Below are 27,701 nucleotides of genomic sequence, written 5' to 3'. Positions count from 1 at the left end.
ACTGGCCGGGGTTCCTGGAGGCCAACAGAGGGCTTGGTCAGTGCACAGGTGACCCAGGAGCTGACCCCATACTCCCAGCTCCAGAGGGGGCTGGCAAAAGCATCCCAGTGGACCTGCTGGGAGAGTCGCAGCGGAAGTGACCAAGGCTTAAAGGGGGACATGCTGACCACAAAGCAGCGTTGCTGCTGACCAGGGAGTGGCTTCCAGGAGGGCTGCTGTTTGGAAACACAGGCACTAGGACTGCATGAGAACGTGGGAAGAAGCAGGGGACAGAGGGTGGTCTTGACTTAGGCATGGGGGCAACAAGAGATTAGAATTTGATCATAAAATCCCGTGTGGATGGAAATGCCTGGGGTGACAGCTAACAGGGTGGAGCGCAAGTTGATGTACACACGTTCTACCGCTTGCTGGCTGTGTGACCTTGGCTAAGTTACTTAACCATTCTGGGCCCTTGGCTTTGTTATTTGTAAAATGATAGCAGTAACTGTCCTTCCATCTCATAGTGCTGTGAGGCAGGCCAAATGAAACAGGGCTCTGAGCAAGCTCTTAAATATTGGCTCAAGTAGCTGGGTTCCTGCCACCCACGTAAGAGACCTGGATGGAGTTTAGTTTCTAGATTTGGCCTCGCTCAGCCCTGGATGTTGGGGGCATTTGGGTAATGACACTGGTTTTGGGAGATTTGTCTGTCTGTCTGTCTCTCTATCTCTCTCCCTTTCAACTATATACAATTAATTATTTGTAGAAATTAAAAAAAAAAGATCATTAAAGACATGATAAACATGATTCCACAAAGATCAGCATTCTAGGAGATCCTGTGAAGAGGAACTGAGGCTAAAGTAGCCACTGAGGTCTGCGGGTGGGAGATGTGTATGCCCTCGGCAGGTGATGGAGCTGCCACAAGGCCCAAGTTCAGCTTGAGCTTCAAGTTCAAGTTGCCTCCTGGCCCGCCAGCTGGCGACCTTTGTGGGGCACAACTGTGCCTGACTGATCCGCTGTATAAACAAGCCAGGCCACTGCAACATGTGTCGTCGCCCTCGACGCCAGTTTGTCCATCCAAAAGCCAGTGCGAAAGACTAGCTGCTTTATTTAGTTGGGAAGAAGGTCACAGGGTGAGTCCCCCTGGGCACTTGCTCTGGTGACACAGTCCCTAAGGCGAGGTGGCTATGAGGCCCGGGCCCACGGCTCTAGTGTGGCCAGCTCCTGATGTCCACAGCCCCAGGCTGGTGAACTCTTGACAGCACGCACCCCACTTCCTCGCCACATCTGGGAAGCTGTGAGCATGCACACTGCTCCCCTAAGGCCTGAGGGTGAGGAGTAAAGCGCAAAGAAACAAGAGGAGCATCAAGACCGCTTCTCCCCCAGGTGTGGGATCCCATATTGAAAGTTCAGGCTCGGGGCGCAGCAGGTGTTTGGCGCAGCTGTCAAGATGCCGCTCGGGACCCCTGCATCCTACATCAGAGCGCATGGTTCAAGTCTTAGCCCTGCTCCCCTCTCCAGCTTTCTGCTGATGCCTATCTCCCAGGTCCCGGCTCCCAGCACTGGCCTGGCCCAGCCCCAGCCTTGGTGGGCTTGTGGGGGAGTAAACCAGCCGATGGGATCTCTTGGCCTTTCTCTTTTAAATAAAACAAATAAATAAAAGAAATATACTGAAAAAAAAATAACAAGTTTGGGTTCAGTGACATCACAGCAGCACCCTCCTTTGTTGATCCGCATCTGGGGGTGACTGTCTCGCTCTTATTGTCACTGAGCCTGGCTAGCATGGGCCTGCGGCAGCAGCCCGCCTGCGCCTGCATTGGCTCCTCAGGGGCCTCTGTGTCTGTCCCTCTCCTTGAAGTCAGTGTGGGGAGTGAGTCATCTTCTCCTTTCTGGGCCAGTTTCAGGGGATGTGAAACTTGCCCTCTGTCACGCACAGGCAGGCTGCACGCAAAGGGCCCGTCTGCCCCTGGGGGTAGGCTCCTTAGGAAAGGCACCCACAGTGCCATCCATCGGCCCGTGGACCTGGGCCGGAAAGCCACTGTGCAAAAAACTTCAAACACACAGGAGAGGGTGAAAAGAAAAAAAAAAGAAAAAAAGAAAAAATGCAGCCTTTGTCGACCAGGAGAACCGGGAACGGCTCAAATTCTGCTCTTTGCAAATTCAGGAAATCCCCCAAGATTTCTGAAAGGTTGCAGGGAGATTTCTCCTTGACTACAGTGTACGGCGGGTCTAATTTTGATCACCGAGAATGAAGTCTTAAAATGAACACACCTTCGGATCCCAGGGGCAATCTGCATGGTGTGTATTTCTCACAAGATCTTTTTGATTTTTCACTTTTCCACTGGAACAACCTCACAGTCAAAATCCACGCTGTTGCTCCTCTTCTGTTTCCTTACCCAAACACTCACCGCTATTTTTGACCGTGGCGCTGTATAAGTAATTTATTTTGGGATTGCTCAACAAAGTAAAGATGTTTCAGATGGTACAGAATCGCCTACATTTCATCAAATGAAGCTGTTGGTGCCCGAACACTTGTGGGCAAAGTTCTTCGTACTAGCTTCGTACTAGCTAGCGCCAGTTGCACCGCATCTACACTGGCAAAACGCAGGCTGAACGCCCAAGCTGCAGGCACAAGGACAGCCCTCCGGAGGCAGACTGCGAGTCAGGCGCTAACAGTGCAGACCGTAATTCACCATAGAAATAGCGTCTGCTTGGAATGCTGTGTGATCTGAAACATAGCTGTTTTACTTGGGAAAATCAAAGGCATGCAAAGCAGTGTGTCTTGAGGTGTTCTATGAAAATGAGTTGTTTGAGGACAGGAGACAGCATTTTATTTATCTTTGTATCTTCTGATCCAAGGTAAATTTTTTTTAAAAAACTTTGATAAATGCATCAATGAATTCTCTAGCAAGCATTCCAGTGCCCAGCCGGCTCTCCGTGATGTCTTGGAAAGGGAGCCCTGCTTTTTCTGAGGTGTGTGTGTGTGTGTGTGTGTGTGGCTTGGGCTGCCCAGCTGCAGGCAGTGGGAGGACAGGTCGGAGAAGGAATGGAGGGAGACCCCTTTTCTGCACAAGGACGCAGCTGGCTTCTGCATCCACAGGTTTTACATCCATGGAGTCAACCAAGTGCAGACCAGAAATATTCAGAAAAAATTGCATCTGTACTGACCAAATGCAAACTTCTCTCTAGCCAGTATCACCTAAATGGTGCAGTATAACAAGTATTTCCATAGCATTCACACCGTATTAGGTACGTACTCTAGGGATGATCTGAAGACTAACGCACTGTGTTGGTTATATGCGAATACTAAGCCATTTTATCTCAGAGACTTGGGAAATCCTTGGACTCTGGTCTATGTGGCAGGGGTGGATGCCCGCAGACACCCAGGGACGACCACTCCATCTAATGCCCAGAGAGCCATGGTGCTCTCACGTGATTCTGCCTGTCTTGTCCCTAGATTTCCTATTTCCCATCTGTGCTTTTATTTCATCTGCTATCAGCTCTCCAGTATCTCAATGGAGGAGCCAAGTTTTAGCCCAAACATGCCCAAGATGGAACTCAGTCCTCTTTAGCCAAGGCCACACCTGCTGCTCTTTCTTCCATCCAGGAGAGCTCTCTGGCTGGCAAACCCCAAAACCCCAGTCCCCACCCATTCAGCTGGCTGCAGACTCAGGCTTGGGCCACCCAGGGCAAGAGGCCACAGTGACCTCCCCGGGCTGGCCCACTCCTGGCCCTGGCTAGGCCTGCAGCCCAGTGCCACACACACACAGCTCAGCACCGCTGGAGGCACATGCTCAGGGGTCCCAGAGGTGGGCATTCTGAAGGGAAGGCAGCCTTGGGGTCCTGGGCTCCTGCGCCCCAGGTCCTGCAGGCAGGAGGAGGGGTGGTGGGTGTGGAGGCTGAGGGTGAGGCATGACGGAGGTGGGCAGTGACACTTACTGCATGGGAGTCTGCTAACCGGATGTGTACCTGCCGGTGGCTGTCTGGAAGGAGCGACAAGAGCTTTCTGTCTCTGGAAGTCCCCTGGGGACCCTCCAAATATTCTCCTCATCCTCCAAACTGCATTCCAAGTGTGCTTCCACGTGACAGGAAGTGCCTGCTTATGTCTGTTGACAGTTGCCCCACTTGTGAGCAAGGTCCCAGCGTGGATTCCAAGGTCCTGACCGACAGCCCCCCACCCCACATCCCTCCCAAGGAAGCCCAGGGGCCCACCGGAGTGCCTCTTGCTGCTCCACAGCAAGATGCCTCCACCTGGGTAGCCTCCCTCATCACCTGCAGGTCTCAACAGGGGTGACAACTTGTCCAGGGGACCCTCTGAGCCTTTACCAGGATGTGCCTGGCTGCTGTTTCCTTGGTCCTCTGGCCATTCAGCATAGCTATGGCCTGCCTGATTGCCCGCCCCCTTCACTACCTCCCATAGGCTGACTTCTCTGCAGCGGAGCCCTGTATCGTGAATGCTAGCCCAGTGCCTGGCACACAGCAGGTGCACAAGGCATAACTGATGAATGAATGAATGAATGAGTGATCTTGGCGGGGTGGGATACAGAAACAGAATGACCATTACATGCTCAGTGCCTAATAACTGCTAACATTATTATATTATTCTGCATGCATACATCTATGAGTATTTGTGAAATTCCTGCTGTGTTTCTGGTAGTCTCATTTCACTAGGTCCTTGGCAGGAGAAAGGGATATAAATCCCACGCCACTGAGGAGTGGCCGGTGAGAAAGGCATCATTCCTAACTCTGACTCAGTGAAACGCACACTCTGTCAACCTACTCTCTTCTCCCTTGGGGAGTCTCACTGTAGGAAGACGAACAATGGCAAAGTGAGTTATAGCTCTTGTCCCGAAGACTTGTGTATACTTCATGTCACTTTTATCATCTTAATACCTTAGTGGTGTGCACATGGAAGGTGTTATTGTGCCCAAGTACGGATGGAGAGACTGAGGCCAGCACATCTGAGTCATGTAAGAGCGTCAGTTCTTCAAACTACACCAGGCTACCAGGCGAGGATCTGCAGAATCATCTCCAACGTGTGTGTGTGTGTGTGTGTGTGCGCTTCTCTGGACCCCAGGGATTCGGACAGAATGCAGGACGATAGAATTGCAAGATACTTTTCCAAGTCACAGCCAGGTTCATCAATTCTTGGTTTGGACATGGCCAAAAGAGGATGGGAAAAACGTGCGTGGATATTTGCTTGCCATTGATGAAAATGCCACGCTGCGACCTTAAGAATGGTTTCCCATGGACAGCCTTACGGATGGTCCCAGGCAAGCTGTGGCGGCGTTCCCATCACCCGCCCCTAAACTTGGGTGGAGGCGCCAATGACCGCTTAGGAAGAATACGACGCTGCCGGGCGCGTCTGGGTAGCCCAGAGCCAGGACAAAGGGATTATTCTGCTTCACTGTCAAAGCACAGTGTTTATTGTGAAAATACGATTGGGAATCACAAGGGGCATGTATGAATCATAAATATTTGCATGCCATTAATGTTTGGACAAAAGAGCTGGAAAGGCTAAGTCGGGAGAACTTCTTTTCCCATGAAAAGCAGTGCTTCAAATCACAGTGCATATTTAATTTCGTTTCTTCCATTGCTAATCTGAAATCAGAGCCTGCTTCGCCTAACCCTTTCGAGGCCTCAGAACTTCGCAGTGCTGAGGGAGAAGGACGAGGGTGGATGCTGCCCCCTGGAAAACGCATCCCTGCGGACACAGAAAAAGCCGGCGGCTAGTGCTGTGGTTGCTGCTGTCTGCTGCATACTCACAGGGGAAGCTCCCTGCACCCATCTGACCCCCATCTTTGCCTTATCTCGGGTAATCAATCCACTGCACACCTTCCCCACACAGGCCCAGACAGGTCAAGCAACTTGCTCAGGGACACACAGCTCCAAGTCTAGGTTCCCAACCAAGCCGGAGTCCCGCCCCCTTCCAGCAGACATCAGCCCCTGTCTCCAGATGTGGCCGGTTGTCACAACCAGGGCTGTCATCGCGTAGAGGCCAGCACGATGCTGAACACCACACAGGAGCATCCCCAGGTCACACTGTGCGCAGGCCCTCAGGTTCAGCACAACCCTGCTCAGACATCCTCCTCCCAGCAGAGGCCGCGGCCAAGTCCGTGAAGTAACCCCCAGGCTCGTCCTCTGCCTGGGGTGGACACCATCCTGGCACGGTCACACATGCACAGATATTTAACCAGGTACTGATCACAGTCACTGAGAATACCCCACAGTGATTTTCTAGGTAAGGGCTGGGTCTTTTCTGTGCTTGGGTCTGCGTTACCGAGCGGTGGGCCCTCGCACGCCACAGCTGTTCTCAAGCTCTGCCCCCGTGACCTTCACTCCCAAGCACATCCTGGCAGCGCAGGGCCCCCGGGCTCCACCCTGCCTGTGGACTCCCGCTTGGGCAGTTAACTCCTACTACTCCCAAGTCAGGGACACACGGCGGACGGGCAGCCTGGCTGGTCTCCTGTGGGAGCTTCAAAGGATGCAGGTACATCCAGGGGGCCAGAAAATGAGGGGTCATTAAAGTCAACAAAGAGAAAAGCAAGAAAAGCAGCAGCCATGGTCTCAAGCCAGCAGCGTAGAGGCTTGTTCCGACTTTCATTTTCCAAGTGTTTTTCTCTGAATTTCAGAGGAAAACAGGTAGCAGCAAAACTAGCACATTGGGGCAAGTGAAAGAAAGTTCTAGAAGAAGTCATTTATCTGTTTCCGGCATCAGGAAACCCAGTCTGCAGGCAGCAAACCCAGGACTGTTCTTGGAGAAGGCCCAGCACGTTGTCTGGAAGGTCCTGTGAGTGATACAGACCAGGACCTTGCTTTTAATGCTTTTTAAGTCAAGTGGGTACCGTCCACTACGTAAATGCACGCTCCTGGGCTGGCAGGTCGGTGGTCCCTCCGCTGAAGGGTCTGGGGCAGAGCAGGGAGAGGCCAGGAGAGCACTGGCTCATCTCTGCAGTCCCTGTGACCTGCCCGCAGGAGCAGCTGCAGCGGGGGAACCTCCCACCTCGCCACTGGCAGCCTCCGCTCCCGCAGCCACATGGCGGGATCCCGGGATGCTGGGTGGGGTCCACAGAGGTGCGGCCCAGGCATGGCTCTGGCATCAGGAACACTGGCATGCTAGCATGTTTCAAAGCCTACAACGTGTAGGAATACTTTCCTAATTTTAGCTTTATTCTGTGCCTAGTTTCAAAAATATTGTGGGGAGGCAGATAGCGTTAGGGAAGAGGGATAAGAGAAATACTTACGGGCTGGGAACGTGGTGGAAGGTGAGCATTTCTTTGTCTCACGTGATTGGCATTTTGGATTGGGTCTTGCTGGTATCCTGCACGCAGTAGAGTGTTTAACAGATCGCTGGCCTGTATGCACTGGATACAAGGAGCACTGCCTTAGACCCCGGGCTGACAACAAAAATGTCTGCAGATACTGCCACATGTTCCCTGAGGTCAAAATCTCCACCTGCTGAGAGTCACTGAACAAGACTATCAGCAAAATCGGCAAGCGGATAATAAAAGGCCTGCCCAGGGCTTCAGAAAGACCAGAGCAAGAGGACATTCTTAAAGAGGTGGCCCTACAGTGACAGGAGTGTGGTTTTAGATGGATGGATGGCTAGATACAACTGACGCTGATTATACGTCATCCAATAAACTCAAATACAATGAGAGAAAAATTTCTGTTAAGGACCACAAACAATGCCTTGAGCAACTAGAGAACTTCCATCTCCAAAGCAGGTGCACCCCGCCTTGTCCCGCCCGCTGAGATCCGAAAGCATACAGACAGCAACAGTCTCAGCTGCCCGTAGGCCTGCAGTGGCCTCTGCTTGGTAAGATGACCTAATCAGAGCCACACGCCACCCCTGAGGGTGCTGGCCAGCCCGCCCACTAACCGGACCGGAGCTACCTTGGGTCAGGTGAGTGAAAGGGGAGACGGTATAGTTCTGCAGTTCATGCTGCCCATTTATTCATTTATTATTCATTATTATTATTAGTCAATAATAACTTGAGAAGCAGAGAAATAGAGGGAGACAAGACAGAGCACTCCCATCCACTAGTTCATTCCCCAAATTGTCCCACTGGCCAGGACTGGCTGAAGATGGGAATCCCAGCAAGGACTCCCAGGTGGGTGCTAGGAATTCTTTTACTGGAGCCGACACTGCTGTCTCCCATGTCTGCACGAGCAGGGAACTACCGTCAGGTGCAGAGCCAGAATCTGAACCCAGGCACTCCGATGCGGGAGGCAGGCATCCTCACCAGTGCCCTAACCGCTCGGCCAGCCCCCATGTATTGTTGCCGATGGTCTTCAAGCACCCAGTAAAAGCGGGGATTCATCTATGTTGAGCACAAACAGGACATTTATTTACATCTGCCTGGAGAGGGGAGCTGTTTAAGCGGCCCCTGAATGAAAACTTCCGCCCGAGATCAGAGCAGACACATTCTGAACCAAGCGGCAGAAAAGTGGCTGGGGCCAACGCTGCGGCTCACTAGGCTAATCCTCTGCCTTGCGGTGCCAGCACATCGGGTTCTAGTCCCGGTCGGGGCACCGGATTCTGTCCTGGTTGCCCCTCTTCCAGGCCAGCTCTCTGCTGTGGCCAGGGAGTGCAGTGGAGGATGGCCCAAGTGCTTGGGCCCTGCACCCCATGGGAGACCAGGAGAAGCACCTGGCTCCTGCCATCGGATCAGCGCGGTGCGCCGGCCGCAGCGCACTGGCCGCAGCGGCCATTGGAGGGTGAACCAACGGCAAAGGAAGACCTTTCTCTCTGTCTCTCTCTCTCTCACTGTCTACTCTGCCTGTCAAAAAAAAAAAAAAGAAAAGAAAAGAAAGAAAAGAAAAGTGGCTGGGATTCCACTACCATTTATGGGCCCTTGAATACTTGACACCCCCACGGAGAAATTTCAGTGACATCAAGTGCAGCTCCTGGATGGGCCGTGCTGCCTGATGCAGGCTAAGAAGAGCCAGGCAATGAGCTGGAATCCTGAATCGGTGCGGGGCAAGACGAACATCACCGTTAACTCTGTTCTCAATGCACAGCAGGTTCCCGTGTGCGGGAGGCACTGATGGCGGAAGCCGGCAGGGCCAGCATCCGTGGATGCCTGTTTATAAACACAAACCCCGAGGAGCAGCGGCTTGTCTGCCACGCCCTGCCAGGGAGCTGATAAAACTGGCACATCTGAAAGCATTCCTAGGCAGCTCATTAAATCCATACCGCTCACTTATTAATTTCTGTTAATTGCCTTATGCGGGCTTCAGCTGAACGATGCTATTAGTCCTCAAAGACGCTTTGGTGCAAGAAGTCCCCAAATGGAAACAGGGATGCGCGCACACACACACACACACACCCCACCAATGAAGAGGTCAACAAACTTTCAGAGTCTCTCCATCTAAACAGCAGTCAGCCCTCCCCAGCCAGGGGTGCTGCATCCACAGATTCAACCGACCACGGACTGAAAATATTTAGAGAAAACGGAGGCCGCACTAAACAGGAACAGACTTCTTTCTTGGCTTTCTCACCTGAACCGCACAGAGCAGCAACCGTGTACCTAGCACTGACACCGTGTTAGGTAATAATATCAGCAACCTGGAGATGATTTAAAGTATTCAGGCAGAAGCCCACAGCTTCTAGGCAAATACTAGACCATTTTCTATAAGGGACTTGAGCAACCCGGAGCTTGGCACCTGCCGAGGGTCCTGGCATCAACCCTCCCATACCCAGGGCGACCATGCGTGATTATTCATAAACATCTCCTCGCTGATCTGGACTGGTTTTATAATCATCGGCGAAAGAAGACAGTCGCCAGCCAGCAGGCTGTTTCCCCATTTCATCGAGTAATTTTTCTTTAGAAATTTAAAAAACAAAAACAGAAACACAGAATATGTTCTCCTATAACCAGTCTCCTCCATAGCCTCCCTTGCCTCTCGCCAACCAGCACAAAAAGAAAATACGAGGCTGATTTATTGGAACCACAGTAGCACTGCAGCCGTTGGCTGGGTCACTGTTTATGTCTATGATGCCTGCTGCCGAAACAGGAAGCTCTGAAAATCACTCAACCATTATTTCTCTCGGAGGCACTCGCTGATTGATAGTCTTCCGTCCCGACCAGAGAGAGCGGACGCCACCAAAAGCAGTCCGCTGGCGAGCCTGGGGCTGAGGGTGGGCGGAGAGAGGAAGGCTTCTTTCTGCCCATCGGTTGTAAAATAACCGTTCACACCAATGACATGAGTGACAAAGCGCTGTCTGACACCATCCGCCGTGCCCGGCACTCCATAAAGTCAGCAAGAAAACCACCAAGGGACAAGCGACGCAACTATGTGTTGCAGGCACACGTCAGCTCCTCTGTTTGATTCTTGCCACGGCCGGCCGGGTCACCCCAGGCTCTCGGCTGAGCAGGGAGCAACTCGCTTGAAGAAACTGTGGCTGCTCCCGGAAGATAGACCGAGAAATCTGACCTCTGCAGGTGATTTCCACATCAGACCACAGACTCAAGCTCTCCACTTGCCAGCGAGAGGACGGCTCTGCCAGGCCCAGCTGAGGCTGACTGTACTCGAGCCTGGGCCTTTTCCCATCCGTATACTGTCTCTTAAACAGCTGAGAAAAAGAGGGGGAAATGGGAGAGTCTGTTTGAAGATAACTCATGTCTTTCCCTTGCATCCTCTGGAGATAGGATTGCCAGTGTCCACCATGAACGTCCTCTAGGAGACAGCTCTGGGGTCGGCAGTGTTTGTCTCCTCCCAGACTCTGGGAATCCGTGATGGAACACAGAATGACTTGCATCCGATGGTAATATTCTGAGTCATTCAGACCAGTTCTCGGGAAACCCCGCTACAGAAAGACACATCGCTTGTCGTTTAGAATCTCGGCCTGGTCTCCCTTTTGCTAAATGCACCTTCTCTCCAGCTTAACCCCAGTCCCGCCACACAGCTGGAAAGCAGCCTCTTCCTACTGTTTCCCAAATAATGTGAAACAACTCAAAAATGAAAATGCCTTAAGTAAGCAACATTACACAAATATGCAATAACCCAGATTGGGACAGGGTAAATATTATGTCTGGGAAGACATCCACGGCAAGAACGTAATGAAGGAACCGCGTTTTATAAAAGTGTGGGGGAAAGAGTACTATTTTGAAAGTGGGCAAGACTGAAGTTGCCAGGGAGGTCAACATAAACACAAACTCCACCAAGAAATTCAACCCGGCCCCGGGAGGCCACAGAGCACCTGGTCTCCTGGGCTGGCCTCTGCAGTCAGGGGCTGACATGGGGACGGAAGAAGCGTCTGTTCTCTCCGAGACAGAATGGAGCCCCTCCCTGATGGCCATCCACAGGCCTGGACTAGCGGTGTGAATGGGATCTACTCTTCTAATCACGTAAACCCGCTCCTGGCTGTAACCAAAACCGGTGTTACCCAAACTACACAGGGTTGGTGGAAAATGTCTACGTTATTTGTTCACTTACTCATTCGTTGTCTGGTTATCCATTCTGGCTAGCATAGTGATCAATGCAAAATTCTAAATTCACAGATCTATGGATCCCCAGAAAGTCCAGGGCAGCTTTGGAAAATGAAATTGCCCATGAAAGGTGGCGTATAAGTACACATGTGAATTTTGTTTTCCCCTTGGGAAAAGGCTTTCAAAGGATTTTCAAAATTATCTCTGATGTTCCCAGCAGATTAAAAATCACATTCTTTAAAAAATCAGATGCAAATCTGCAGTGGATTCTCTTCCCTCCTTTTCAGGGTGGCTGATGATCTATCTGGTAGGTCCTTTCTTTGGCTCTAACCTGGAATAACTAAAGGCATCTTCACTGATGGACTGATTAGATGCTGCAGTGGAGACGGAGCATTCAAAAGTTCCCTGCTAACGTTCCTTAACTGTCTCTCAGTGGCAGTCAGGGCATAACTCTCTTATAGCCCAGAAAACAGCCGTCTCTACAGATGGCATCTCCATCAACTGCAGCTGTAAACCGCTGAGCTCATTAACCTCACCCGGAGAATTCACTGTGACCCAGGACTCGGATTTTCTGGAGGTGACTGATTGTCCCAGGCCGCATGGTAAGAATGTGATTGTTCAGTTGTTGGCCGGCGCCGCGGCTCACTAGGCTAATCCTCCGTCTGCGGCACCAGCACCCTGGGTTCTAGTCCCGGTTGGGGCGCCGGATTCTGTCCCGGTTGCTCCTCTTCCAGTCCAGCTCTCTGCTGTGACCCAGGAGTGCAGTGGAGGATGGCCCAAGTGCTTGGGCCCTGCACCCCATGGGAGACCAGGAGAAGCACCTGGCTCCTGGCTTCGGATTGGCTCAGTGACGGCCGTAGCGGCCATTTGGGGTGGTGAACCAACGGAAGGAAGACCTTTCTCTCTGTCTCTCTCTCACTGTCTAACTCTGCTTGTCCAAAAAAAAAAAAAAAAAAATTGTGATTGTTCAGAACCACCCCCTGCATGCTCCTGAGCTCTCTGGAGTCCAGTGGGTCTCCCTAACTCACCTCCTGGGAGTTGCTATCTCTTCCTCCCCTGTGAGGAGCAGTCAGTTTCCACAGAGATCCCAAATCAGAGGGAGAGGCATTCCAAGGGTGAGAAATACCTGGAGTGAAGTTTAAACTGCCAGGGAGTAATAGGAAGGCGTGGAAGAGGAGGAAGAGGGTGCAGGCTGCTGAGGCCTGCGGTGTTTTTAGGGGCCAGTGGCGCAGTCGGCAAGGCCGTGACAGCTGGACAGGCAGGTTTTCCCAGTTGCAGGCTGAACCCGAGGTTGGGAGCCGTGATTCTGGACGTCGGCCAGCACCCAGACAGATCAGTTTTGCCAAACCGAGAAAAACTCACCTATTTTCAACCTCCGGCAATTTCTATGAGTTTATGATCCCCATGGACTGGTAGCAAGTTTAAAAAAATAATAATAGGGCAGCTTCTTTTACATCTTTCACTCTGCAGCAAGTACCAGGGCCCTTGGAGAGTCCATCAGACCAGTGGCTTTTGACAGAATTCAAACTTGGCATTGAAATGTGTGGATGAGCCAGCAGCCAGGACCTTCTGGGCCACTATGCAGTGTGTCAATGCCAAGGGCATATTCTCAGGCACATTTTCAAAAACAGAAAATGAAACAGTAGATAGCCTTGAGATCACTTAATAAAACGTGATGAAACTTTTAAAGGATAAAATTCAGTGAAGAAGATTAAGGCTAATTGTCAAAATTAGTGAGAATCATTTGCTGTCTTCCTAATGGGAAGCAAATTGCAAAAACAAAAACAAAAAAAAAAAAAGGAGAGAGAAAAAGAAAATAAATCTGGCAGGCTCTGATGTTGACACTTAAAAGAGCAAAATCAAATTGTATTTTATGATGATGGAGAGAAACAAGAGGCAATCGAGGTCTCTTGCCACTTCTTCTTGTAGCATTGACCAGAAAAACCCAAACTCCAACCAACAAGAAGGTATATATCTATTATTCAATATTATGTCCCCAGGAACCATAATTGGGTCACAAGTTCAAATAGGGTCCCTGTGTTTTGGTGTGCTTATTCTCACCCATGGGGGTGGGGGACAGCCTGTTCACAACCAACACTGTCCATTTCTGACATTTCAGTTAATTTTCCCATGCCAGGGTTTGAGAAGACACCCCCGCCTTGCTTACAACTATTTTACTTTTTGGGGTTTATGCAAACTCAAGGGCATACTGGCATGAATCAGACAGCCAAACGCAAACAATCCACACCTTGGGGAAACAGTCCACTGTTACCCAAGCAAACACAAGCACCTATTAGTCACCCACTCAAAACAGAAATGGCCAATGAGGGACGAGAGTGCAGCCCTCAGCGCCAGAGCAGGAAGCACGCTGCTTTCAGACTCATTCTTTTTATCCCTGACTTATTGCACATTGCCAGAAAGCCACCATTCAACTTCTTTTGGGGAAAATCTCACTGGCATGGGCCATGATATAGCGTTTAAAACATGTGTAACCCAACCTGACACACAGACCCGCAGAGGCCCACATTATCATGATCATAACACTTCCTGTGGAACAGCAACCAAATGGCACTCAGCTACCCACTCCTGACAGAAGAAATCCACAGGCCCAAGGGACGACAGTGAGCAAGGTGGGTGCGCAGGTGCCAGGCGCGGGGTCTTTGTCCTCACCTGCTCTGGCAGCCGCTCGTCTGGAGCCTTCACAGTGGTTTCTGAACACACATCTCCGAAACATAATGCAAAATCCACTCACGAAAGATGGGGATTTTTAATATAAAAAATGAGTCCATTGAGTGACTTATACTTTTATATCTTACAGCATCACTCATGCCTTCAGTAAGTGGATATAGTTTTCTTGGCATTACCCTATTATTAACACAGTACCAGGAAGATATATCTTCAATCATGTTATAAGTCTTTTATTTTCTCCCGCTAAGATTCTATTATAAAATGCTCCAGACAGCTAAGGTAGCAAAAATAACAGCCCAAAGCATCAATATACACATACTCTCTTCCTCTCTTCTACTAATCCCTGAGAACACAGATATTCTTATATTTTAAATGCCTTTTAAACAAAGTAATGATTATGCTTAGGTTTAAATGTTCTTTGGTTGGTCCTTTTTTTTCAAATGTAAGAGCTATTACTATTATTTGGGTATTTATCAAAAATCTCTCCATTAAACTTGAAATATCTTTAATTCAGAAGCTTATTCAATAGTATATTATAGAAATAAGATTTTCAAAACAAATGATCCTACCTTCTTTAATTACACTTTCAGATTTGTTGCTCTGTATTCTTACAATACACGGAAAACACAATACTTGAAAAAAATTGGAAACTGGGCATTATTACAACAAGGCAAGATTCCTCTTTCTTCTCTGAATTGTAATAATGGATTAAAGGCAAGAAAAATAATACTACACATAGAGCTGAACTAATACAACAGTTCCTATGGATAATGCAGTCCAATAGCATTCATACCTAAAATGTCACCCAGGCCCAACCCCTTCACTGAAATAATTATAAAGCTTTCAAAAGAAATGCAACAGGAAGATCATATTGCCACCAATGGCACTAATACTGTTTCTTCATATTTTGCGGTAAAAAGATAAGTTTGCTTGAAACCATGTATCAACATCAGACAGCACAGAGCTCTCAAAATAATCAGAAGTGATCATTGGAAACTCTGGCACTTGTCACAGCACATGGACCATAAGTGAAAGGCTTCCACTAAATAGATTTTTGATTATTATTAAATAGAGGACCACAGTAGGATAATCCTAGCTTCTATTTGGGTAAGTTTTGTATCTTTTAATATTAGTTAAAAAAAGTCTAAAGGATTTTCCTGAAAGTCATGCTCTGTGTGCTGCAAATCAGCTGTATAGAAATTCAGTTATCGAAAGCAATCATGCAAAGTTAGATTCTGCTAAAAATACTAAATTTTAAGGAAATATGCTTCAAAAAACTTGCTGCTGCAATAGTAACAACCAGAAAGACTTCTTTTCTAGGAATCTCATCACAGAAACGGCTGGAAAGTTTTGCAGTTGAGGCTTGTAGCCATATAAACACTTTGTGTGTTAAGTTCAGGTTGATAAACACGTACCTCTCCCACTGCGACCGACAAACCTGAGGTCATTGAATCTTGCGACTTGGTTCTTCATGGCGGCAGTAGCGTTTCTCAGCTCAGCCGAGTAGTTCTCATCATTGCCAGCCATCACGGTGACCAGAGTGCCGTCTGGGACGTCCCCCAGAGCCACCACCTAAACCCCAGGCAAGGGACAAATGCAGACATCAGGAATGCGATGCACTTGCTTCTGTCATTTGTGCAGGAACTGTTCTAAAATGAAATGTCCATTAAATGACACTTTTTAGTTTGCAGAAGAGGAATTAAGCCACATGAAGCCATAAATTTAGCCAAACAACAGGACAGTTGTTCATGGAGAGATTTACTTTTAACTCCGTATGCACAGCTGAATATAACTTTTCAAATAATGAAACTTTTACCAAATCTTCCTAATAAAGCCACCTAAGGTCATTACAGCACAGTTGGAACAAAACAGAGGATAGCCAGGACCTGGAAAAGCTACGCCGTTTCCTGAAAACTATCATCTCTTCTTAATTCTTCACATTCAAACCACAGAATGTTTTGTGTTTGTTAAGTTTATAACCTAACCCATCTTTCCCTCACTCAGACCTCTATGGACAGGCTGGCCAGAGCCAAGACTTTAAAGTGTTGCAACTTATTTCTGCTAAAATTAACTTTGATCTTCGGTGGTGATTCTTGAATGACTTAAAGTGTCCCCTCACAGTTCATCCGTGACTTCTCCTATTCACTTAACTTCTGCTTGCAGTGAATTCTCGCATGCAAGGGGAGAAAAGAATCAGAGATGCACCTTTTGTGTATTGCTAATTACAGAACCTACAGATCTCTGTGTGTTCCCCTCACTTCCGGGGTGGGACAAGGCTGCATGTTTATATCACTGAGTCCCAAAGATGTGTTAACCGAGTCCTGATTCATGACTCAGAATTTATCTAAATCCAGCTGATCATGACAAGGAATCCCTTTAATGTAATGGAATAGATATGCCTTTTTTTTCTGATTGAAAACTGGTAGGTGAATATTTTTGATACTCAAGTAAAAAAAAAAAAAACACAGTAACTGCATGGTGAAATGCCATGAAGATGGTGTGTGCAATAGTATCCACGTCTTGGCCATCATTTGGTTCCTCCAGAAACTATTTTCTTGTTCTAGACATTTATTATTGGCAATATTTCCACTGCTTGTTTATCAAAGTGGCTATAGAGTTTCAACTCAAAATGCCCCAAGTTGAATTTGCTCTTTATTGTTTCTGATGTTCCTTACAGTATTTCCTCAGTTAGCAGTGACAACTGTGTTATTCATTCCAACGATATAATCATATTTTGGCTGTTGATGTATTTTTGAATTAGTAAGGCATTTCTTAATCTACTCTTATTATTCTTATCCTTATTTTTGTCTCCTAATTTTTACCTACTAATAGCCACATAATATTTTTCTGGTACAGATATAGCCAGTCTTCCTTTCCTATATGTAAATAAAGCTGCCATTAGATTCACGTGTTTGGCATCAAAGGCATGTTTCTCGGAATTCCCATCTTCTGTCTGCTCAGCCAGGACTCCTTCCCCGTCTCCCGATGAGCATTGTTTTCGTTGATGATAACTGCTTCAGCCCTTGAGTTCCAAGGTGCATGGCAATGAAAATGAACTAACTTGTCTGGGAGGCAATCCTACTGTGCTACCCCAGGATCGTCTACACTCATGGTAGTAGGCGGGCATTTTCTTCATCTATTTTATCTAAATTGCATTGTCAAACAAGGTCTGGGCCTTTTATCTCTTTGTAATCCTTTCATTCCAATTGTTGGACATGTTTTCTATAAAGATTTTAAAACACTGCTATTTATTCCCCAAGCACCCCTAATTAGGTATTTAGATCCCATTATAAAGGTGTTTGTTGCCATTTAATTGAGTGCAACAAGATGACAATTCCCCTTTGTTTCAAATAAAGCTCCCCGATCAGTTATTCCATTAATGGTACCTCTTCTTTCCAGTCCTACAAAGTGTGCTTGCTGTATTCTGCTTTTCTTAGTCTTTGAAAAATTTTCCCACTTTTTCCCACTATTTTCACTTCCCTCTGACAATGAGCTCACAATGTTGAAATGTCCTCCCGCAACACAGCGTTCTACTTCCTCATCCCCATCTTCCTTCACTGACCTCGGCTTCTCTATTTTAAGGCATCACACAGGGACTGGATCAGCTACATGGTTTGCAAGCTGAATAACTCATTGTTGGGACTGAATCAGCAGAGGTTAAAATCAGTAAATCTTGTTTTATAACTACCAGCTTCAGTGCTAAACCACCCTCTTGCCTCTCCTGTCTCTCCCACGGTCCCCAGGTCTGTGCCTCTTCCTTCTCCATGGCCATCCTCATTAGTCACTTGGCAAATTCCCGAGACCTCCACCAAGCACAAACACAGTGTAAACCACCACGGTAGCTAAATAAGAAAAGGTGGCTGATACTGGAATTTAACTACAGTAGAAATAATAATAAGAAGAAGAATTTAGAGTTTAACTCCCACTGCTCCCTTAAAAAAAAAACTACAACAGGGGTCAAAGATAGGTGGGTGCTCAAATTTCATTTACTTGGTCTTTTATTTCTTTCTGAGAAGTAAGAGGGTCATAGTAAATCCAAGGACCTTAAGTTAATAATGTATAACATCCAATTATTAACAAGCATCCTTAGGCTAGATTAAAAAAAATTTTTAGTACTTGAAACCTATTACGTCTACTAATTTGGTACAGATTTTGTCACTGATAGGAAATATGAAGAGAATGAAAACATATCTGGCTTCAAACAGAAAAAAGCAGCAACTGGAATGAAAAGCTATAAACAATAGGTAAGGGAACACAAACATTTACATTTTAACACAGACCAAACAGACAAGAAGGGACTTGCTGGCCAAAGATATCTCATATTTTGCTTTACTTCTCTGTTTTTCAAGTATCAGGAAGCTAAGCAGAATCGCAGCTCGCCTATATACTACACAGCTCTCCCAACACTGCCCGTGCCCGGCCTGTTCACAGTTTACACTGGCATTTTAAACCAATTCTAATTAGGTTGAAATTACAGTTACAATTCATTTACTTCAAATCCCTTAATCTTAGTGTTTCAGAGAAGGCTGTGGAGTGGAACACAGCATTCCGCTGAGATGACATTTAATGCATAGCTAAGGACCTTGATCCTGCATGCAGAAATGTGACTTATTTCATCTTCTATGAATTGAATATGACCGCGAGCATCCGAGGCCTCTGAACTCCACTGTGGAAGGCATGTTTATGTGGACTCTGGTGCACCATGGCCTAAACAAGCTAATATTAGTGTTGCAAAATCTATCTTAAGTCATCCAAACAGCTTTTTAGGCTACTTCTGTAAGCACTGGGTAACATGGAGCAAACTTAAGACTTTCTCAGTACCAAAAATATGTATCTCTCTAACACTAAAAGAATGGTAGCCCACGGGGAGGAGGGGAGCAGGTTGGGGTCCAGGAAAAGCAATTAGGATGATTTTAATCTATTTTAAAGAAAATTCAGAATTTTAAAATCTCCCTTCAGTTCTGAAAATCCAGACAAAGGATTTACATGTAGAATTTCAAGAGACTTTTACAGAGGCATTAAATACCCTCAGACTTTATCACTATTTCACATTTTCTCCTCTTTATGATAGGGAATGTAATAATTCTCTACCGATTAACTTTCTAAAGAGATTGTCTGGGGCTTATTTAAAATCCAAGTTTTTAAAGCAGTAATTTTTGCAGAGATCGCCTGGGAGGTGGGAGGGGTGGCGATGCGGAGTGGAGCCAGGGACCCAGGGAGACTCTGTCGGGGATGCAGGCAGGTTTTGAAGTCTCCCTTGCTTTGATCCCAGCCTTCTCCTTTGCGTTCTCCCTAAACATTCTGTCTAGGCTTTCGGTTAGGCAGTGAACAGGTCTCCCTGAGCAGGAGGCCTGTCTGCAGGGCCCGGGGTGGTGACAGATATTAATCAAGTGGTCTGATCTCTCAGCTGTCTCCCCCCCACCCCCGAATGTTCTCAAGAGACCCACTTACACTTTTTCGAGAGACCCTCTTCTAGCAGCCTCCAGACTATCCGTAGGTGAAACAAATCCAAAATCTTTTTAAAAAGTGAACCACCAACAGTCACTTTTCAAAGGAAATGTCTGTGGATATTATGATTTCTGATGGCTCATAAAAGCAGTTTGTATGTCACTGTTTTGGAAGAAAGTAAATACTTTCATGCACTGACTCAACCGGACACCTGATGGTTCTTTACTAACCATTTGGCATTTTGGTATCTTTGGGTATGGGCTCCCTGGCAGAGAGTCAGAGAGACCCTGTTTTCTCCCAAAAAAAGCAGTCGGGAGTCCCCAGCAGGCTGGTGTGCGAGGGGCATCGGCTTGGGAGGCTCTTGGGTCGACTGCCGGCTTGTCTTCTCCCTGCCCTCCTCTGAAAGGGACCCAGGCCCGACCCCAGCAGGTCCTGCTTCTCCAGCTGAGTCTGTTTATGTAAAGGGATTAGAATGATTCGAAATCGCAATGGGCTCCCAAACTCAGATCTAAATAAACCAGAGGAAGGGAAGAGGGAAGCATCAAGTGGCCGCTCCCTTTGACTTCCAGTCCACCCCCACCAAAGCAAAGCCCCAAACCCCAAACCCAAACCACTGCAAAGCGCTCTCAGAGAACCCTCGGGGGAAGGGGCCAACGCCGCAGCCGCGGCCGCTTGCAAACTGTGTTCCGTTTGTTTTAGAAATCGCACACAGCTTGGAAAGGGTGGAAAACTGAAAAAGAACTCCAGCAGCACTTTTTTTTTTTTTAAAAAAAGTAAACATTATTCATTGTAATTAGACCAAGATCCAGCCGAATCCTTGGAATTAGAAAAAGCTTATATTAAATTAATATCCCCTTAAACGGGACAATTATTCAAGTACATTTTAAAAAGAGAAAAAAAAAAGGCTACCCTGTGTGTGCAGCTTCAATCACCTGCTTCATTAGCCTTTTAAATGAACAGGAAATGACCGCACGGATCGTACTGAGAAAACCGCACCTCTACAGAGCGGCTTGCACCCCACCGAAGGCGCCAGGACCAAGGCCCCACCGCAGAAATGAAAATCCGACAGCTTGCGGCCAGGGTAGCGGCGTGGTTGTTTAAAAACGCCCGGGGTTGTTTACATATTCCCGTCGAAGGCCAAGCTTTTTAAAAGCGGCCCAGAGCTAGGGCAAGACCGAGGCCGGAGGGGCGCCTACGCCAGCTGCCCAGCCGGAGGGACCGGGCCCCGGCCGCCCCCTCCTCCGTCAGGGAGGCTGGTCCGGGGGGCGTCCCGGCTCTGGGCCCCCGGGCTCCGCCGAGGCGAGCCTACGACCCGGAGCAGCAGGAGGGCTGCAGGGCAGAAGTTGGGGTCGCTGCGTGCGGCTTCTGGCTACTGCGGGCTGGAAACGCGCACAACTTGTGCAAACTTCATTACGCTCGCCGCGGACTTTGGACGCGCTCGTCCCTACCGGCGGTGGTGGGAGGTGGGGGGCTTATTTGCACAGACCGAAGGCACTGAAATCTTTCTCTCTCTCTCTCTCTCCCTCTCTCTTTATCTCTCTCTCTCCCTCTCCTGCAGCCTTCAGCTCAGAGAGGCAAAATGGTTCGTTGGTGCCTCAACCCCCGAGCTAGAGGCGCAGCACCCGCTGGGTTTCAACTTTTTCCGACTTTGACTCTCAGGGAAGGCTCCTGCCTAGGGCGTTCCTCCTCGGACGTCTCCGGGGCCATCCGCATCCTCTTGGCCCGCCTGGACGCCGCCCGAGGGTCGCCACGGCAACGCAGCATCCCCGCATCCCCGGCGCAGGGAGCTGGACCAGGGGCCGCGCGGGGTTAGCGGCGGCCCCGCCCGCCCAAGCCGCTGGCCTCCCCCCCGCCCCAGGCCGGCCTCCGCCCGTGCCCCTGCCGCCCCCTCGGGGGCTCAGTACCTTGAAAGCGATGGGCAGGGTCTTGTTGCAGCGCCAGTGCGTGGGCAGCACGGAGCAGAGGAAGTTGGGGCTGTCGGTGCGCACCAGCTCGCCGGGGTGGTCAGCCAGCACTTCCACCATGCTGCGGTCGCCGCTCCTCAGCTTGCCGGCCAGGGCGGCGCCGGCGTCCGGAGCGCCCAGCGGCAGCGCCTCGCTCATCTTGCCCGGGCTCAGCGCGGTGGACGGCGGCGTGAAGCGGCGGCTCGTGCTGGCATCTACGGGGATACGCATCACAACAAGCCGACTGAGTTAGGGCCCTGCAAACGGCTCCCACCGGACGGCGCAGGGGGCGCGGGTCTCCAGCTAGCAGCTCCCCGGACACCAGCATACAAGTCCAGGGGCCCCGGTGGCTGCGGGGGGCCCTGGGGGAGGTCGGGGAGCCCGGGTTACCAACAGTCTGGGGCGAGCGGACTGTCTGGCTTCTCCGGGCGGCCTTGGACCCCGCAGGGCACCCAGCGACAGACCGCTTAGGGCACTGAAAAGTAGGCGACCAGAATCCAGAAAGCAAACGCCAAAGAGAGACTATCTTCAGAGTTTAAGTTCAGTCTTTGGCAGCCAGCAAAAAAGTTCCCAGAGGCAAAATTACCATACACACTTCCTAAAAAAAAAAAAAAAAAGTATGCAGAGAGCAAAATGACCAGCAAACACGGTTTGGAAGTTCCAGTAGTTAAGCGCCTGTCAGTTTGTTTCTGTTTGTTTTTGTTTTGCAGGTGAGTTTTGTTTACCGTCCCAACAGACTGCGAAATAGACGCGTATATTCCATACACAACGCCACTTTTGACCATGAAAAGCTGGCTTCTGTCTTCAAAAGCGAGGGCTGCGACTTCCAAAAATCGTGCCGCTAACGTATGTGCACACGCACATATAAATATATACATATGCTCTACTTCATAAAATATTTACAATAGAATCTGTAGAGAGTTTAAACACAACAGAAATCCATTAATGTTCGCTGAAGATTTTTTTTTTTCCTAAGTAGCCTTGGAAATCCGCTTCAGTAGTTGGAGCAGGGCTGGGCAGAAGTGCTTGTCATATTCTCTTGCAAAACCCTCAGTGCAGAAAATTCAGCTTTTCAAAGAGGTCTAGCTAACCTGAAAAGACTAAAAAAGAGAAGTCCAGGTCGATGGCACTCTGAGCACAGCGCTCTCAGCGAACTGGGGTCGGGGGTGTTGGTTAAGTTCGCGGCGGATCCTGCGGTTTCGTGGGAGTCGGTCGCGCAGTCGAGACACACACACACGCAGACATGCACTCTTCGGGAGCCAGCCGCTGTCTACACCGCCTCGATGAGTCAGCCCGGGCTCGGGCGGCTCCGAGAGAGAGAGAGGATCTTCCTCCGGCCTTGAGCACCGCCTAACCGCAGCAGGTGGAGCGGGCCCTGGGAGGAGGCTCCGCGGGCGGCTCGGGTTACACACGCACGCACCCTCTCCCACGCACACGCATCTTCGCGGGCCCGCCTCGGACCACCGCGCACTTTCTCCCGCAGAAGTCAAAGGAAACAGCCGGGGTGTGGGGTGTGGGGGGGTGTAAAAAGTTCACCGCCAGCCAAGACGCCAGTTCATTCAAAAGTCAGAAAGGAGGAAAAAAAAAAAAAAAAAAAAAAGGAAGCTCCAACGCAGGGCCCAGGGAAGCAGAGCGGCTGCTGCTGGCTTTTCTTCGGGAGCCCCGGGCCGAGGTGCCTGGCGGCGCAGGGCCGGGCAGCGTGGTGCCCTGGCTGGGTCCGGCTGCGGGGCGCCCGTCCCGCCCGCGCCCGCTGGCTCTATGAATGAGAGTGCCTGGAAATGGACGTGCTTTTACTGTAAGCCCGGCCCGAGGAATTCCATTCCCTCAGCTCGTTTGCATAGGGGCGGCCGGCGGCCAATCACGGGCCTTTCCGGTATCAGCCAGGGCGCGGCTCGCGGCCGCCCGCTCCTGGAATTGGCCCGCGCGCCCCCGCCGCCGCCGCGCGCTACTGTACGCCTCCCGGGCGGGGAGGAGGCGGTGGCCGCAGCGGCGCGGCCGGAGCGCCCGCACCCACGCAAGGCCCACGCGTCCACACGCACACATACCCGCTCCTGAGAGCCTGCAGGGCGTGCAGCGGCGCCTCAGGCAGGGCTCCGGGCAGGGCCGAGCCCGCGCGCCCCGGGGAAGACGCAGCGGCCACCCGGCGACCTGGGCCAGCGCGGCGGGCCACCGGCACGCCTCTGCTTCCCGGGGAGGAGGACCGACCCGGCGGGCAGCGGCGGCCAAGTGGCGCGGACTTGGTTTAGCTAAGACCAGCCGGAGCTCCGCAACATTTTTTTTTTCTAATTTTTCCGCTCTCAGGGCTTGTTTTCGTGAAGTGCGCCACGGCTAGGTTACGTGCGCGCCTCGCCCTGGCGGAGTGCGCGGAGCGGCCATCGAAGGCGTTTCCTCCTCTGCAGAGACCCCCGGCCCCCGACCCTCACACCCCCACAAGCAACCAGCGACTTCAAAGTTGCAAGCGCCCGCTTGGCTCGCTCCCTGCCCCCGCAGGCGGGGGAGAAAGCCGAGCCTCGTAGCCACCCTCCGCCTTCCCCGCACACGGCCCCCGCGCGAGCGCCCTCGGGTGCCGAGCCCACGCCGCCTTCGCGGCGGGCGGGAGCTGCCCCCGCGCCCGTCCCCGCGGCGCCCGGGTCTCTCCCCGCCGGGGCCCCGCACTCCGTCTCCTCCGTGGGCTGCCTCAGCTTCCCCACGGAGCCCTACAACTTCCACTCTCCCGCCCGCCTCGTCTCTCCGGGCGGACGGGGTGTTGCGGCACGCCGCCGCCGCCGGGGCCTGGGGGAGACGGCGGCCGTGGCGTGGCGTGGCGTGGCGGGCCGGCCGCGGAGGCCTCTGCCGGGCGCCGCGACGCTGCCCTCGCAGGGTCGGTGCTGCGGGCCGCGGGCTCGGGGCGGACGCCAGGGGGCAGCAGCCGCCCTCGCTCGACGCCCCGGGCGCCCGGCGACCGCGCAGTGCACCCGGAACGCCCCGACGGCGCGGGGCTCCGCGGGGCCCGCCTGGCGGCCTTCGGGTCACTGCTGTGGCAGCTTGAGTTTGGGGGAGCGAAGACAGGAAATGGCAGCCGGAGCCAAGTGCAGCGGCCGCGGCCCGGAGCTGGCGGCTGGACCTCGGGGAGCCCTCGGGCTGGGGTCTCGCCCTGAAGTCCTTTTTCTGGACGCCGCGGCCTGGGACCGTCGGTGCCCCGGGTCCTCGGGGGCAGAGAGAGGCGCCCTCTCCGGGCCCACTCGTCCGCGGCTCCTCCCAGCCCTCCACGCTTCCCCCCCGAGTGGGCCCGGCCCGTTCCTTTTGCGCCCCGGGGCGCCGCAAGCACCCAGCGGCTGCATTTTCTTTGTTTTACGCAGTCGGGAAGAAAACTACCCTTTGTTTCTCCTTAAAAATGATTTTGGAAGAGACCCCTTTTCAGATGTTGACTCCCAAAGCTCGCTTTCTGCCTCCCCCGTGGCTCGGACCGCATCCCGGGGCCATGGCGTCGGGTCCGGACACGGGGCGCCGCCGGCTCCTGCAGCAAGTTCGAGGCCAGGGACGCCTTGTCGCTTCGGCTCCTATGCATTTCCCTCAGAGCCCACCGAGGGCTCCTGGGGTCACCCTAAAGGCACCCCGGGGACCGCCGGCCACGAGGATGGCGCGGGAGTGGGGTGGTAGAGGCTCCGGAGAAAGCGGCCGACGGGTGACCCGACCCTCGCAAAGCTCCAGGCTGGCTCCCAAGGGGTTCGGGCCATTTGCCTAAAACCCTGACCGTGTAAGGGACTGCGGGTAGGACCCTCTGCTGTCCCCTCGCAGGCGGCGGTCACTTTTCCTGTCCACGTAAGGGAAGTTAGGCGCAGGAGGAGTCCATGTGCCAAGTTCACCTTCGAAAGGCAGCACGTGGGCGCTGCCCGGCTAAGAGTTTCAACCCAGAAATCCCGAGTTCGAAGCCCTCCACCGGGGATCACAGCGACCACAGCTGTTCAGGTCGCGGCGAGGGCCGCTTGGGATGCGCCGCAACTGTGCGGGTGAGCTGCGTGCGCCGCGCGGTGCGAGCGTGAACCCCGAAAACTGACGCACCGCCGCTCCCTCGGTGCTGAGAAGCTCACCGCAAGCGCAGGCGGGGAGCCCTCCTGCACCCCGTTTTTGTTTTTTAAATTGTTTTCCCATGCGCATAAAATCGTCCGGGAGCTGCAGGTGGGAGAGGAGGAGTCCCGCTCCCCCCAAGGAGCGCTCTTTTCTGTGACAACGTTGAATTCCCCTTAAAAAGGAGGAAGGCGCCTTACCACGGTCACGCCCCGGGTTTCCCAGGAACCGCGCTGAAATTTACCTAATGCAAAATACGAGACAACGAAGCCATAGGTCAGGCGCGCGCCCTGGGACAGATCTTTCCAGATTTGTTGCAGGGGGACAGTTTGCAAACAGGCTGTTAACAAGAATGAAATGCAAGTTCCCACCGTGAATTTTAAAAGCAGTATTCGGTTAGTTGGAAGAAAAGTAACAATTTCACTGGAAAGCAGTAACAGTTCATGGAGGTTTTACATCTACAGCTTCAGGTAAATGAGTATAGAGGAGTCTCAGAAAATACCTAAAAAATCTTAACGTTTTTGTTCTTTCAAAACGCTCTCAAACTGACGCCTACCTAGAGATGGGACCAGAATCACAACAGCTCTCTTAAATCAAAATTACCCTTTGTCAGTAGTGTGCGATTTCCAAAATTACATCACTGAGAGCGTAGTATTTCTCAAAGAATCATTTCTATTTTAAATGACCATCTAAGTTGAAAAAGAAAAAAGAAAGAAAGAAAGAAGGAATGTAGTTTGCAATTGATTCTGGGCCAAGTTGCTGCAGTTTGTAAGATGCCAGGGAGGAAAACCAGTGAGAATGCACGGATATCAGACTCTGCACACGATCTGGCTGAGAATCTTGGAATTTAACTAAAGGGTTTATGTATGCTCTGTGGTGGCTCTGAGATGATTTCACTTTGCTAATTACTCTGGACACGAAATTCCTTAGTTCTTCCAGGATATGCCCCCCCCACCCCCCACCCCCCCGTGAATGTTTCCATGGGACTGCTGGGGTTATTGTGTGGTTTCCCTGTAACGTCATCAGATGTGCACCTCACAAGTAGCAAACTGAGAAAATTCCAAAATTAACAGGTTGTTAATTTAGGGATGCTTAGTAAACATTTTGCCCTCATAAAAATTTTGCATTACAACTGCTGTAACAAAGGCAATAAACTGGGTTATAACAAGAAGCCAAGCTCTGATTTTTATTTATTTATTTTTTAGAGTAGTACAGTCATTTAATGAGACCAGAATGCACCTGCGGCAAACGCTGTGGAACTGAAGGTGTCATTTCAGGTTTCACTGGAATATTTTATATGATGTGACATGTACAATTGGGAGCAATGCTTTTAAGAACATTTGAATCAGCAAAAAAAAAATAGCCTTAACTATTTGGTAAATTATATGATACATATATATAAAATCATATTTGTGTACATATGAACGAGCACATTTTGCAAAAAAAAATTAATTTGGAATCCAACATATTGTGAAAGGATTCATACCATGTACACATTTGGAAATAATGGAAAGTAGGGAAATACAATAATTATGAATACACTATACTGACAGCAAACACCAAAATTGCTGATAGTTAATTCTCATTTGCATTGTAATATATTGAAGTTTAACAACAAAATTCCTCCTGATTTTTTTGTTGGCTCATTGTTTCATGTACATTTTGGTACTGTACATTTTTAGATCATATTGTACAAATATCTAGCATATTTGGCACAAAATAAAACAGTAAATGAGGAAATAAAAAGTTGACTGGTATGTGCCTGATTTTGTGTGACTTCAACCCATGTTTTCCACTGCTTGCTGTCACTGAATCTTTATCTCTTGTAAGCTGTATGGAGGATGTAACTGTGATGTATCTAATGAAGATTAAAAATACACTGGAATGTTTAGTAATGAATCAGAATTCAAGGTAAACTTAAAACCAAGCCTAACACTGCAAAAGCATATGAAAATCCCTAATACAGCCGGGGCAACATGCAAATAAGTGTGCAACAGTCCTTTAAGGAGATGACGCTGAGCCGTTTGGAATACAGCTTCTAAAACAAACTGGCGGTTCAGCGTGATCCTGATTTTAGGGATGTTCTCTTTTGCTTGCTTTCCTTCCTGTTCTTTTGCTAGGGGGCAAGTTATTTACGCTGAAACTGCTCATTCTTCAAATAACA

General features: G+C 50.2%; 1 protein-coding gene and 1 long non-coding RNA gene across 4 annotated transcripts in view; both read right to left on the bottom strand.

Moving 5' to 3' along the window:
• The window catches only part of RUNX1 (RUNX family transcription factor 1), a 253,535-nt gene that overhangs the window by 73,442 nt on the left and 152,392 nt on the right, over positions 1–27,701 (bottom strand). For all 3 annotated transcript variants that reach the window (XM_089331477.1, XM_051833590.3, XM_051833591.3), the window contains exons 3-4: positions 21,452–21,705; positions 15,515–15,671 (exon numbers count right to left, since the gene is read on the bottom strand). In XM_089331477.1, coding sequence (XP_089187603.1) covers positions 15,515–15,671; positions 21,452–21,705 — 411 coding nt within the window. The remainder of the gene's footprint in view (positions 1–15,514; positions 15,672–21,451; positions 21,706–27,701) is intronic.
• Positions 311–13,222, bottom strand: LOC149126900 (uncharacterized). Its single transcript, XR_016233018.1, has 2 exons — positions 7,221–13,222; positions 311–5,680 (listed from the first exon to the last, which is right to left on the bottom strand). It is a non-coding gene; the product is annotated as an uncharacterized LOC149126900 (long non-coding RNA).

Source organism: Oryctolagus cuniculus, chromosome 4 (genome assembly GCF_051225735.1).
Source record: "Oryctolagus cuniculus isolate XC-2025 breed Fujian yellow rabbit chromosome 4, ASM5122573v1, whole genome shotgun sequence".
NCBI classification, from domain to species: Eukaryota; Metazoa; Chordata; class Mammalia; order Lagomorpha; family Leporidae; genus Oryctolagus; species Oryctolagus cuniculus.
Note: the sequence above shows the minus strand (reverse complement) of the source record. Positions and strands in the feature narration are given on the sequence as shown.